The 12,016-nt window shown below is 41.5% G+C and overlaps 1 protein-coding gene across 1 annotated transcript in view; it reads left to right on the top strand.

Annotated features, from left to right (window-relative positions):
- The first annotated feature begins 1,210 nt into the window (after positions 1-1,210).
- The window catches only part of RABEP1 (rabaptin, RAB GTPase binding effector protein 1), a 31,050-nt gene continuing 20,244 nt past the window's right edge, over positions 1,211-12,016 (top strand). Inside the window, exons 1-4 of the mRNA XM_010137490.1 lie at positions 1,211-1,575; positions 3,531-3,734; positions 4,976-5,136; positions 11,316-11,435. Of these exons, the coding sequence (XP_010135792.1) occupies positions 3,602-3,734; positions 4,976-5,136; positions 11,316-11,435 (414 nt within the window). The 5' untranslated portion in view covers positions 1,211-1,575; positions 3,531-3,601. The remainder of the gene's footprint in view (positions 1,576-3,530; positions 3,735-4,975; positions 5,137-11,315; positions 11,436-12,016) is intronic.

Here is a 12,016-nt window from a genome sequence, read left to right as displayed (position 1 = left end):
GTGCTCTCATGTAACACCATCAGCCCTCATAACCAGCTATCAGTAAAGCATACCTGGGCTTTGAAAAGGTCCTTTTCTTTGTATCCACTCTAAGTCATCTGGTACTAAAGATAAATACAGTTCACTCAGTCTCAGTGGCATTGACCACCCAGTGCTTTACCACTCTAGATCTGATTCCATCAGTTTGAGTCTGAATGGTTGATGCTGAAGTCAGGTGGCCTTTGTACTACAGTTTCACTACTTCCTTTGGGTGGGAAGCGTGTTGGGTGTGATGTGTAAACCCTTCTGATGGATCAATGTTTTCTGTACCTCGTCTGTGCTATATAGAGGCTATATCTGAGTAGAAGTGATTCAGCTTTGCACGACAGAGTTGGAACACGTCCATAAAAAGCGTTTGCAGGAGAGACAGAGAATTGTGTAGAGGAGCATTATTTGCCCAGTGCATTGCAGCATGGAGGTCGATTTTGTTGCAGCTCATCTGTCTTGTGTTTCCGTTTTGTATTTAAGTTCGGAGGTATACAATATGAAACTGTCTAGCTCCCAAATCAGAGCTGTACTTCTTGAGGTGCAAAGACATGAATATTGAATGTGAAGACCAGTATTACAGGGTTGGTGTTTGTGTGGGATCTTTATAGCATCGCGCAATGGTGTTGTATGTTTTTTTCCAATAATAACCACATTGTAACAATCCTTACGTACTTCATGGACTTCTCACTGTTCCCCCTTTTGTACCACCAGATCAGCTGCTAATGTGATAAATACTGGAAAATAGTGTGAGGTGTGTATAGCCTTGAGGATTTTTACCTACTGGAAACGAGGAGAGTTCGATCTTATCATTGGTTATTTCTCCATAAGCTGTGGTCACTTCCAGGCAAACTTCTCTGAGTATACTCCGGTTCACCTTCTTCTGGTGCACGTGCAGAACTGAAGACAGGAGAGATAACGGCACCTAGTTTTTAGCTTAGGGGGGTTTCTATGCTTTGAAATTCTGCAGTTGTTAGCTGAGCAGCTGCCACTTTGTTGTCTTTGACCTCAGCCTTTGAGAACTCGGTGCTTTGTTGCTCAGCCTTCACACACTGTTCCTGCATCTTGTTACTAAATTCTCAGTGTTTTGGGAAGAAGCACCAATAGGAATATTTCTGGTGCTCTTTTTCTTCATTCTACACAGAAAAATGTGGTTTTTGTTTGGGAGATTGATTGTTTTCTGCAGAATTCCCTGCCACACGTACCTCTGGTGCTGTAAGATGTCTAATTACAATTTGGCACTACAGTCAAAGGAAACTTGACTTCCTTTATTGCTTAAAGGACTCTGACTAGTTGTCCTGGTATATCATGAGGCAAGAGCTGAGCTAATGAGCTAATTTTAAAAAAGAATAAGCCCTAAACCTCAAACTTGCAGACTGGGGTGCCTTAACTGTTAGTGACGTATCTTATCTTCTCTTTTAGTTGCTCTTCTACAACGAGTAGCAGAATTGGAAAAGGTCAACGCAGAATTTCTGCGCACAAAGCAGCAACTTGAGCAAGAATTTAATCAAAAGAGAGCAAAATTTAAGGAGTTATACCTGGCTAAGGAAGGTAAGTTCTTAATTCTCTGAATTATTCTAAAGTTTATGAAACTTCATCTTCAAGTAATCCCTGTATGAAGAATAACCTTTGTAATGCCAACTACTCCTGCCCACATACTTTTTTTTTAAGGGTAATTGGGATTTAAAGGGCTTTTCCCCTGGGGTAGTTGATGCATATCCAGCATGGTTAGTTAGTGGGATAAGGCATTATTGTTGTTGGGTCAGGTTTGCCAAAAATGGAAAAGCGTCAGTATTCTTTTGAACAGATACAATGAGAACAACAATGAGACAACGGAGGGAAATTCAGTAGGTGGCTCTTCAGCTCCCTGGAATGAATTTTTAGAATTAAATATAAAGATTTGTCTGCATGGACAGGAGTCAGCAGAGCAGCTTGATGTCCCCCCAGAAACACCACCCCTGAGTTTATCACTGACTTTCTGAAGTCATGGTGTGCTTGTTCTCTCTGGACAGCAGCCAGTCTGGTCAGTGGACAGTCGTTGTCTGGGTGCTGTGCTGTTTGTACGTGGTGGCTGCTTTTTTATGCACCATTAATTTGTCTTCGGTTTCCATCTGAGGTAGAATGTAAGCAGACAAACATTATAAAAGTTTTAATACCAGCCAAGGGCATCTATTTCAATAACACTCTTTATAGGAAAATTTGAACCATATGAGCTCAAATATCTGATGAACAATTGGAGAGTAGAGATAGCTGTTGTTCTGAGAGCCAAATTGATTTTTTTTCTAATCCTGATGATTTTCCTGTCCTTAACGTACGAAAGCAGAGCCAAAAAAAATGCATTAAGACTGCATCTGCTTGTATAAGTTTATGAGAGCAGAAATATAACAGGCATATGAAGATCAGATCACACAGAAGGCCTATTTCTTTCTGTTTCTAGCAGCTGGATGAAAGGAAATTTATGATACAAGACACTACTGATGAGATCAGCAATAATTCTCCCTTTTCAGAACAGCCAAAAAATAGAAAATAAAAATAAGTTGTGATGAAGGGGGAAAAAACCGTCCAACTTCCATGTGTACTGAAGTGAAAGGACTTCAGAGGAGAGTATTCAAGCGATTAGTTGGGTTGTTTTTTTCCTCAAAGCTTTCTTACTTCCCTGTTCTTGAAGACCCCTTCCTAAATGTACATGGGGACTGTCACAACCCATCCTTAATACTGTTGTGTGAAAACTAACTGATAAATGCTGCGGGATCTTGTTTTTTGGCTTTTTGGGGTTTTTTTTTGGTTTTTTTAATGGGAGGATTAATGCCCTTTAGAGAACCCGATTGGCTCTGGGTTCCATATTCTTTGTCGGGGGTGAGGTTGGGGACCAGGATTGATTCAGCTTTTTGGTATTGAGGGTGTAACATGGATGTAGCTGCAGATTAACCAAAAACTCAGGAGGATATCCTCCTAAGGTGAAATTAGTTTAATTTCTGTTTATAGGTGCAACAGTTAGAGAAACAGTGGATGTTCCACTAAATGTATCCCTTTTTTCAGTAGTAGCTCAGTTTTAGCAAAGTCCTGGTCTCATACGTGGGCTCCACGTAGTGGTCTCAGAATGTTTCAGTTCAAGAAATACCTACTGTTCTATCCAAATTCAGGATCAAGTTGGTGCCAAAAATGGGGGAAGAATTGTCTTCCTGTCTGTTCTTTTCCAGATTCATTACCAGAATGGGTTAAACAATAGTCAACTAATTAAAAGCATAGTTCACTTTCATCACGTATATTGATTCAAAGGTTGTATCTACAGTGTCTGCTTTGTGGCTGCATCCATGAGAACAAGTGAAGTCAAGAAATAATGTTCCCTAAAGATACCTGCTAATGTTGGTTCAGTTATGGGTAGATGCTTTATCAGTGCTTCCCTCACCCTCTTGTCAGAGCACTGTTCTCTGCCGTAGTAGCTGTGGATACTCTTCAGAATGAATTGATTGATCAAGGAAAATGTAAATAATACTTCTTTTCAGAGGACCTCAAAAGACAAAATGCAGTGCTGCAAGCAGCCCAAGATGATCTGGGCCAGTTACGGACCCAGCTGATGGAAGCTCACGCTGAAATGGAGAACATCAAAGCTATAGCTACGGTATCTGAGAATACAAAGCAGGAAGCTATCGATGAGGTGAAGAGGCAGTGGCAAGAAGAAGTGGCTTCACTACAGGCTATTATGAAAGGTAACAACCAGGCAGGCCGCTGCCGCTAAGGTCAGACACCTCTTTAGTGTGTGTTCAGTGATCCGTGCCTGCCTGCCCACAGAACACGGCCAGCTGCTCTTCACGGCTTGGCAAAACTGGGCCTCAGCAGTGACGAATGAAGCATAGTTCCTAAGGGTGCGAAAAGGAACTTGGAGGTTCTTTGTTGTCAATATGAGGATAGAATTTAGAAGGAATTGTGGCAATGAGTTCTCCCACGTGTATGCAAAGCATTTTTGAGGGACTATGAATGTGGTACTTTATCCTTCCATGAAGATAATACATGTAACTTGACCAGTCTGAAAACAGCTTTAGGCTGACAGCATGATTCTCTGCTCTCTTGTGTAAACATAGTTCTGCTGGCAGACAGTTAAGTGTCCCTCCAGTACTACCACGTGGACTTTTCCCAAAGCTAGAGACTGAACGTGCTGCACTGTATCAGCCGTGGGTCATTTCTTTTTTTTCGGAGTATTTCTGAGCTGTCCTTTGTTCCGTGTGCGTGTTGCACAGCTGTTGATGTTTCTGAGACAAACTATGCGTGAGGAACAAAATGCAGGATGTAAACTGGGGACAGACTGTTGCCATAACTGACTGTTTTCTTAAAAGTTCACAAACAGGATCACAATACCCTGAGCCTCCAGCCTGTTGGCTGCAGGCAGTTTTTCCATCACCTGACTGTGTGTTTCCCCCAGAGAAGACAAATCTTCATGTATGTTGAGTACACAAATTTCTGTTTCTTTATGATCTACATAGATACGTGAACCTAGATCAAGGCTCAGTTGTGCCAGCTGCTGTCCTTGTGGAAACAAAGCTCTGTGCCCAAAGGGGTAATAACAGGGACATGGAAATTACATGAGAGGTTCTAGTTCTCTTGCATTTTGGAATAAATAAGTAAGGTTTTGGTAGTTTGTTTGGATGATGTTCTTGAAGGTATAAGATGTGCTGCTAAGTAAGATGGTAGACATTACGTGACTTTGAAATGAGGAGTTACGCTGTTTTGGGGGCTTGTTTGTGCTCTAGCGATGGCACAAATTGAGATGTGATTCTTTTGGATCTTTTGCTTATGTAGTTGGGTTTTGGGGCAAGAGTTAAAGGGAAGAGAGAGTTCACTTGTCCTAGTTTTGATTGATTATGATAAATCATTGACTGGTTGGATATGGTTGTTCCTAAAGATCTAGATTTAACCTACACTGAAAATAATTTTTGAAACTGCTGTTTTATAGAGACGGTTCGTGACTATGAGCTCCAGTATCACCACAGGTTGGAACAAGAGCGAGCTCAGTGGAATCAATACCGAGAAAATGTGGAACAGGAAATAGCAGAGTTAAGGCGACGACTGTCTGAAGGTCAAGAAGAGGAAAACCTAGAAAACGAAATGAAAAAGGTACGTTGAAATCTATTGAGTGTGTATAAATTGAAAGTTCTTCAATTTCTGATTAGGATACTCTTGTGGTGTTATGCCTGAGTTCATTTCTGCTGCCTGCTGTAATTCCTCATTCTGCCAACTTCTAGCTCTTTGATCATGGAAGTCATCATGACCTAATCCTGCATTTGAGTCCCTAAAGGTATTGTACCTGCCGATTGGCTGCAGTAAGAGGATTGCACCTGAGAAGGTGCTGAAGTTTGGCCTTCACCTTGTAAAAGCAGGAGGCCTTGTACAGTCAGAAGGTCAAATAAACCCAAGTAAAGCCCCCTTTAGACTTTCCTGGATGGACTGCAGGTTTATAAAGCTTCCTTTACACTTCCACACTCTTCTTCCTTTTCTGAGATTTTATAAACTTCTTGTGAGGTTTTTAATGGGCGCTATATCTAAAATGCCTTTGGTCTTTCTTTAAGGTTAGCCATGTTTGTGCAACACAGTACTACCAGCTTCCTGGGAGACAGAGAACCTTACTGTCACAGAACAACAGGCTCTAGATGAGGAGAGATAATTACCCTGGAGTTTGGAAAGATTTTGTCATTGTTGTTCAAAGATCTGTGACTTACAAGAGGTCATAGAAGTAAATCGAGGTGCCTTGTGTTGAGTTTGGGTTTATTTTTTTTTTGTTGAGTTTGAAGATTTGGTGTATTTCTCTCTCAGGCAGGAAGGAAATTGAACCTGTCATAATAGGTCAATGTTTTGGATTCTTCGCTTATCATGTTATAAAAACCTGCATTGAAGTGAATTTTTCTTCTCGGCAGGCTTACAGTAGACTTCAAGGTATTGTAAGGCTATTTTAATGTGTTAAATGATCCTGTATTCAATAAAGAAGTGGACTGCCTCTGATAATCTGCTACGTCACTGCATTTCCTTGTTCCTGCTTGCTGTCAGCAGAAGAAACGCAGTATTGAGTATCACAAACATTCCACATAGTAACTGTTTTAGCTATTTTTAATTTGTTATAACAAGCAACCAGTGTAGTGCTGCAAAATGGAATTCTTTTTCGGAGACTACAAAGGTATTTCTGAATATTGCCGGTTGTAGTTGTGTAATTGCTGTTTGGTGTTCAGTGAGGCCACTCTGCGTGCAGTCCTGATGTGTAAGGGTAGGAGTCAGACTAAAGCCTATTTGCCAGCGTCCTGACTACGGAATTACTGCCACTGGAATTTTAAGACATAAACTGTTTTTAAGGGAAGGTTTTAGCCCTGTTAAGAGGAAAAAGAGTTTGGCTGAAGCTGGAAGGAAGGTTCAAAATTGGAGCGGTGTGGTGAGTCTTCAAAAAGAACCCAGAAGATACGGAGTTCCTAGTGCCGAAGTCCCGGCAGTGCATTACCAACAAACTGCCAGTAAGAGTTTTCAGGACATCTCTTGACCAAGAGAGTCTTTCCAATAACTGTATTTTCAGCATGTTTTGTTTTAATCTGGACGTACTGGTCATGTCACAGAGTTACAGGTTGCTCAGGTGACGGTGCAGCTCTCCAGTCAACATTTAGAAGTTCAATATAGCAGATAAATAGCATTTTCAACTATACTGCTTTAAAAGAGAAATAAATATCAGTGATCTGAAAGGAAAAGGTGATTGGGTTATTAATCTCTGATTAATAAGAGCTTGGAAAGCTTTATAGACCTGTAAAGCAGAGGAACGGGTACTTTATGTAACAGGAGGAGGAGGGGGAAATCTCTTCAGAGTACCCCTTGGAATAATTGCTTAAACTGTTTTGCATGGTTTTTTTAATCTTCTTTGGCATTAAACCTGTGAGTTTTTTCCTCGGGGAGGCTAAGAATTAGATCAAAATTAGGAAGAGGACATTCAGTTGTACCTAAAACCAAGTGAAGGAATCCCAAGCCCATAAAAGCTGTGTCTGGCTTGCAAAGTAATGAATATTCACACCTCAGCAGTCAGTGCGAGAGGAGGAATTTTCTTGATCACTTGGGATGTGCTGTTTGAGGACTTGTGATCAATTCTGTGTGCAAAATGGCATTTCCAGCCAACATTGTTGTCCTTATTCTTCATATTTATATGCTCTGTTATAAGGATGGATTTGTTTTATTTTAAGGCATAAACTTGGGAAGAGTTTATCTTCATCTTCTAATAGTTGAGTTGAGCTCTCCGGGTTGTGAGTAAATGCCGTACGAGCATATAATACATCATATTTCTTCCCTTGTCTGGCATCCTCAGTGAGAGGTGAGCTGAGAACAACGGGCAGAGCAGGGCTGGGATTGCAAGCCTCACATTTCAATCCAGGACACTAACCTTCCTGGCTGTCTTTGCTGAAGAATCTCTCAGTTGGCTTGTGTTTGGTTTGGCTAGAAAACCCATTTTAAACTACAGAGAAAACCCATGAAATGTAGTACCAAGTCCACGTAATTGCAAAGGATTGTGCTGTTGTCTGCATACTTTTTCCTCTGAAGGAGATGAAAGGTAGATAACAAATGTTGCTCCACATTCTGTAAATATCGCTTTGAATTTGAAATTCATGTATTTATTTGGTTGAGCGTACAGGTTCTGGTCTGCGTGTTATCAGGCTTGCAGTGTACCTGTTATTTATCCTGGTTTGGGAGAGCTTGGAGCAGGTGGGTAGTACTATTTTGAGCCATATTTACTAGGTTGTGACTGCTTTGGCAGAGGAATCCAGGGCTAGCCTGGAAACGTGGCATTTGGCCTTCACGAGCATCCTCTTCTCAAAAAGAGTGTGTCAGGAGGAACTCGTGCACTCAGCTGGAAGCAGCTGGTTTGCTTTTCTACATAAATATATTTCAAGTTGCAAATTGTCAAATCTCTGGGGAAAATTTGTGTGTTCTGTGGGTTTTCTTGTAAAGCAACAATTTCTAAAGAATTTGTGCTGAAAGCTTTGTGTGTATTCCCAACTCAGGAAAGGTACGTACCTTACTGGGATGATAAGCATGCTTACCCGGTGAGTCAGCTTCCAGAAGACGTGTTGGTGACTTATAAAAATCTCTCTACCTTCCTGTTGTGTTGCAACACCACGTAGTTTATCACAGATGCTAAAAGCAGTCTAGCCAAGCAGTAGTTTGGTAATGAGTGGGCTCCCTCTGGATGGTGACTTGCTGGGTTTGAGTCTTGCCCGCTGATAAAATTCGGCTAGTCCCTTTTTATTCAGACCTCATTTGCCGTTCAGAAAAGGATCTGGTTTTCTGTGGGAGCTGTGATAAATATAAAGACTCTTCGTAGCACAGTTGTGTCAAACTCTTGAGCAGCAGAAGTCTGCAGAACAGGTATTTTGCATATAGAGAGAGGAAAAAGGACAAATCTCCTGTTCTGAAGTGTGCTTATGAGTCAGAAGAGGGGAAATTGAAAGGGGAGAGTAATCTGATTTCTGTGACAGGCTTGGTCGTAAAATCTGATATACAGTAAGCTGCTTTTGTTGGTTATGATAACGAACAGTGGACTAGATTTAGAAGAACTTTAAATGGCTTATTCCCATTTTAAACAGAGATTCTCAAATCATCCGTGTGGTTTCTGCTTTTCTCACTTTTAAGGAACAAATTCAGGTACAGGATTACCTCAGATATCTCCAGCTGGGGTTTTGCTCTTCTGTAGATATGGGCTGGAGTAACAGTGAAGGACATTTGCGTTGCTTATCTCGCTGTCAGGCCAGTAGCGCAGCGTTCAACATGGTGACTTGACTTGTCTTCAGCATGTTCTCTGTGGACTCATCTTCTCGCTGTGGTCTGCAGATCCCTTGCAGCGTGTTCTTCGGCCGCTGTGCTGGAGGAAGCATATTTTGCTGGAGCAGAAGCCGTTTGAGGGCTTTGGTTTTGATTAGGTGATGAGTAACTGCAAGCTGATAACATGTAAAAACTTGGTCGTTGACAGTCAAGTTTGGCAAAAAGTGAGAAGGAAATAAACATTTTAAGGATCACACCTCTGGAGGAGTCTGAGTAAGGCCTTTTAACACAGCGGGCGTGATGCTGTGGCACCTCTTGCCACGTGTCACATATCTTTATGTAGCATTTTTCAACAGGATAGGTATTCTCATTGTACTAAAAGTTTGAGTGGGAACTTTAACCTCAATTTGGGCGTCTCGGTAATTAAACTGAATCCTGGAAAGCAGATGCAGTGCCCAGCACTCATTTTGTTAGCAGGTATAGGCTGTTCTGAGGGTTGAGCCCAGTATCTCACTGACCTTTAATATGGATCCTTACCCCAACCTCCCTCCCCTCTCTTTTCTTTTTAGAGGAAACATTTGCGATATGTTGCAACCATAGAGTCACACTTCAGCTCTGTTTACCAAGCAGTAAAAGCTGGAGTAGTGTTTGTGTCCTGTGGGGTTTGATACAGTTCTGTCTTTTCAGTTGGTTGCTGTTCAACAGACTGGTTTTGCTCTCAGAGAAGTTTCTGACTGTTTCTGTGAACAGGTTGGTTCCAACATGGACATGTTAGTTCCTCTGTTACACTGTTGAACCATGTGAAATCAGATTGGTGATGAAATATTCATGCAGTTTTCGTGAATAATTATGAGAAAGTTTATTCAACAGTTCTAAAAACACTGGGCTATCTCTAGTCCCTATGAGCTGGCTACAGGTAGTGTTAAATGACCAGAACTGATACACTAAATGAACCATAAAGCAGTCTTTGAAGTGGAACTCCTGCTCCCATCTGTTCCAAAAATGTGACTGATGAGTTGGTGGCTGCAGGGGACAGGGGATGTATGTACGTGTGACACCGTCACATGTCCCGGGTATTGAATTCACCGCCTCATGTGATGTCCCTCGCCTTCCTTGCAGACTTTACTGGTACTCTTTGGGGGAGCAAACAAGCAGTGACAACATACAGAAGTGAATGAAACATGAAGAAATTTAATTTTGTTTTGTCTGCAGAGTTTTTTTTTTAAAGCTTTTTAGAGCCCAAGGGCCTGGTAGCATTTGTATAATTGACAGGTATTGCAGTATTATTTATTTTGTCTATTAATTTTAAGATTAGAAAACTTTAATGGTTAAAAATATTGTCTATTTTTCTTCCTGAAAATGTTGTCCAGAATTCACTGGCCAGTAAGCTCACCAGAAACTGCAGGTGAGATGATTGGCCTCTAAGATCTGCATTCTAGTCTAGATATAAAACAAGACGAGAATGTTACCTGTTAGTGGCTGTCTTTGCTGATCAGGTTAGGAAAAGTGTCATCTTCTGAAACTTCAGCTTTGGGAGATGGTTCTGTGCCTTCCCTCTCCTGCTGAGTTCCTCCAGTAGAAGATAGAGAACAGTGGAGCGTCATGAGCCTTCAGACTTAAATCCAACCCAAATTAGGGTGCTTGAATTCTTCATGGCTTGAAGAATTTTACTGCGGCAAACAGCTGCTTGCTGTTGTGGAGTCTGCGGGAGCTGTTCCTCGCTTGGGAAGTTTCTGGTGCATCCATGAAGGAAAGCCAGAGCATTTAAGAAATGGGGATGTTGTGGCCACCCTTTGATGTGCAATTCTGAATTTGAACACTGAACACTATTTCTCATTTTAATTCTCACTGTTTTTACCTGGATCTTTCTCTTTTTTTAATCTTGTATCAGTCTTCTCATTCTGTTGTCCTGCTTTGATCTTTCCAGAACTACTTTTCAAAAAAAACGCGGGGGTTTTGATAATTTGTCTGTGTACAGTTTTGAAATATTTAGTACAATAACATCAAAAACTGATGCCACATCAGCAGTAATTTAAAGTTGAAAAATGGTCTTCCCAAAGAGAACAAAGCTACGGTATGCATTAATATGCAGCTCTTTTTTCCGGTAACTTCATGAGCCAGTAAATGGATGGCCAGTAGCTCACCAGGCAGCTCTTAGGTTACACTTTTTAGTATGTGTGGCAGCAAGCTGCAGGACAATTAGGCTTGAGTAATCGGGTATATATTTTGAAATGTCTACTCTGTAAATTTTTTCTCAAGTATCAAGAGTGATAGATCCAGCCTAATCCAAAGATGGATTTAAAATTTAGCTGCCTTCTGTGAATGGGGTAATACTGTTGTGGCAGAGGTGACTGGTGAAGTAAATAAATAGCAACAAGATGAGTGTTGGAAGTGGAAGCTAGTCAGCTTTTTGTGTTGGAGTAGAGATCTTGTCCAGTTGTCTCCCTTAATGGGAACTGTTGTGGTGAAAACTGTGACAATGTGTTATTCATAACCTACTGCATTATCTTCAGGCCCAGGAAGACGCTGAGAAGCTGCGTTCAGTCGTGATGCCTATGGAGAAAGAGATTGCAGCGCTGAAGGAGAAACTGTCAGGAGCTGAAGAAAAAATAAAAGAGTTGGAAGCATCAAAGGTGAGGTGGAGCTGTAGCTGTATCCCAGTTTATACCTTGCATCCTGCTACTTGGATGCAGATAAGTGAAGTCACGGTTGGTAAGAGAGCAGAAGGTGTGTTGTGAAACTCTTCATGCACAACACGTCTTCTCCTCTAGCTCAAGTCTCCTATTTGGCCTGTATATGTTTTCCCATATTTCTGTCTGAGAATTGCATTACATGTGTGTGTGTGTGTGTTGTCTGTGCTTAGCTGAAATTGCATGGCTTTGGGTCTACTGGTGATAAAAAGGAAAACACTCTAGAATAGGAGCTGCTCTGCACCTCTCCAGCAGCCTGGCTTTTAGGTTCTTGTCACCCTCACAGCCACAGAAGGGTTTGCATTTGGCGGAATTATTTTCATGCACTTCCATCCAGCATTTCCTATACTTCACTTTCTAATCCTGGGTATAAAACTGAGGCAGTATCACCAGAATTTTTATATGCTAAAGTGTAAGCAAACCTCGGATTCATGGAAAGGGGTCCTGGTCATTGCTACCGAGCAGTCAGGGTGAGCGATGCAGCGAGCATGCCTGTGTTCTTCAGCTGTGCCAGACCGCCTGCT

Source organism: Buceros rhinoceros, unplaced genomic scaffold, assembly GCF_000710305.1.
Source record: "Buceros rhinoceros silvestris isolate BGI_N320 unplaced genomic scaffold, ASM71030v1 scaffold3826, whole genome shotgun sequence".
Lineage (NCBI taxonomy): Eukaryota > Metazoa > Chordata > Aves > Bucerotiformes > Bucerotidae > Buceros > Buceros rhinoceros.
Note: the sequence above shows the minus strand (reverse complement) of the source record. Positions and strands in the feature narration are given on the sequence as shown.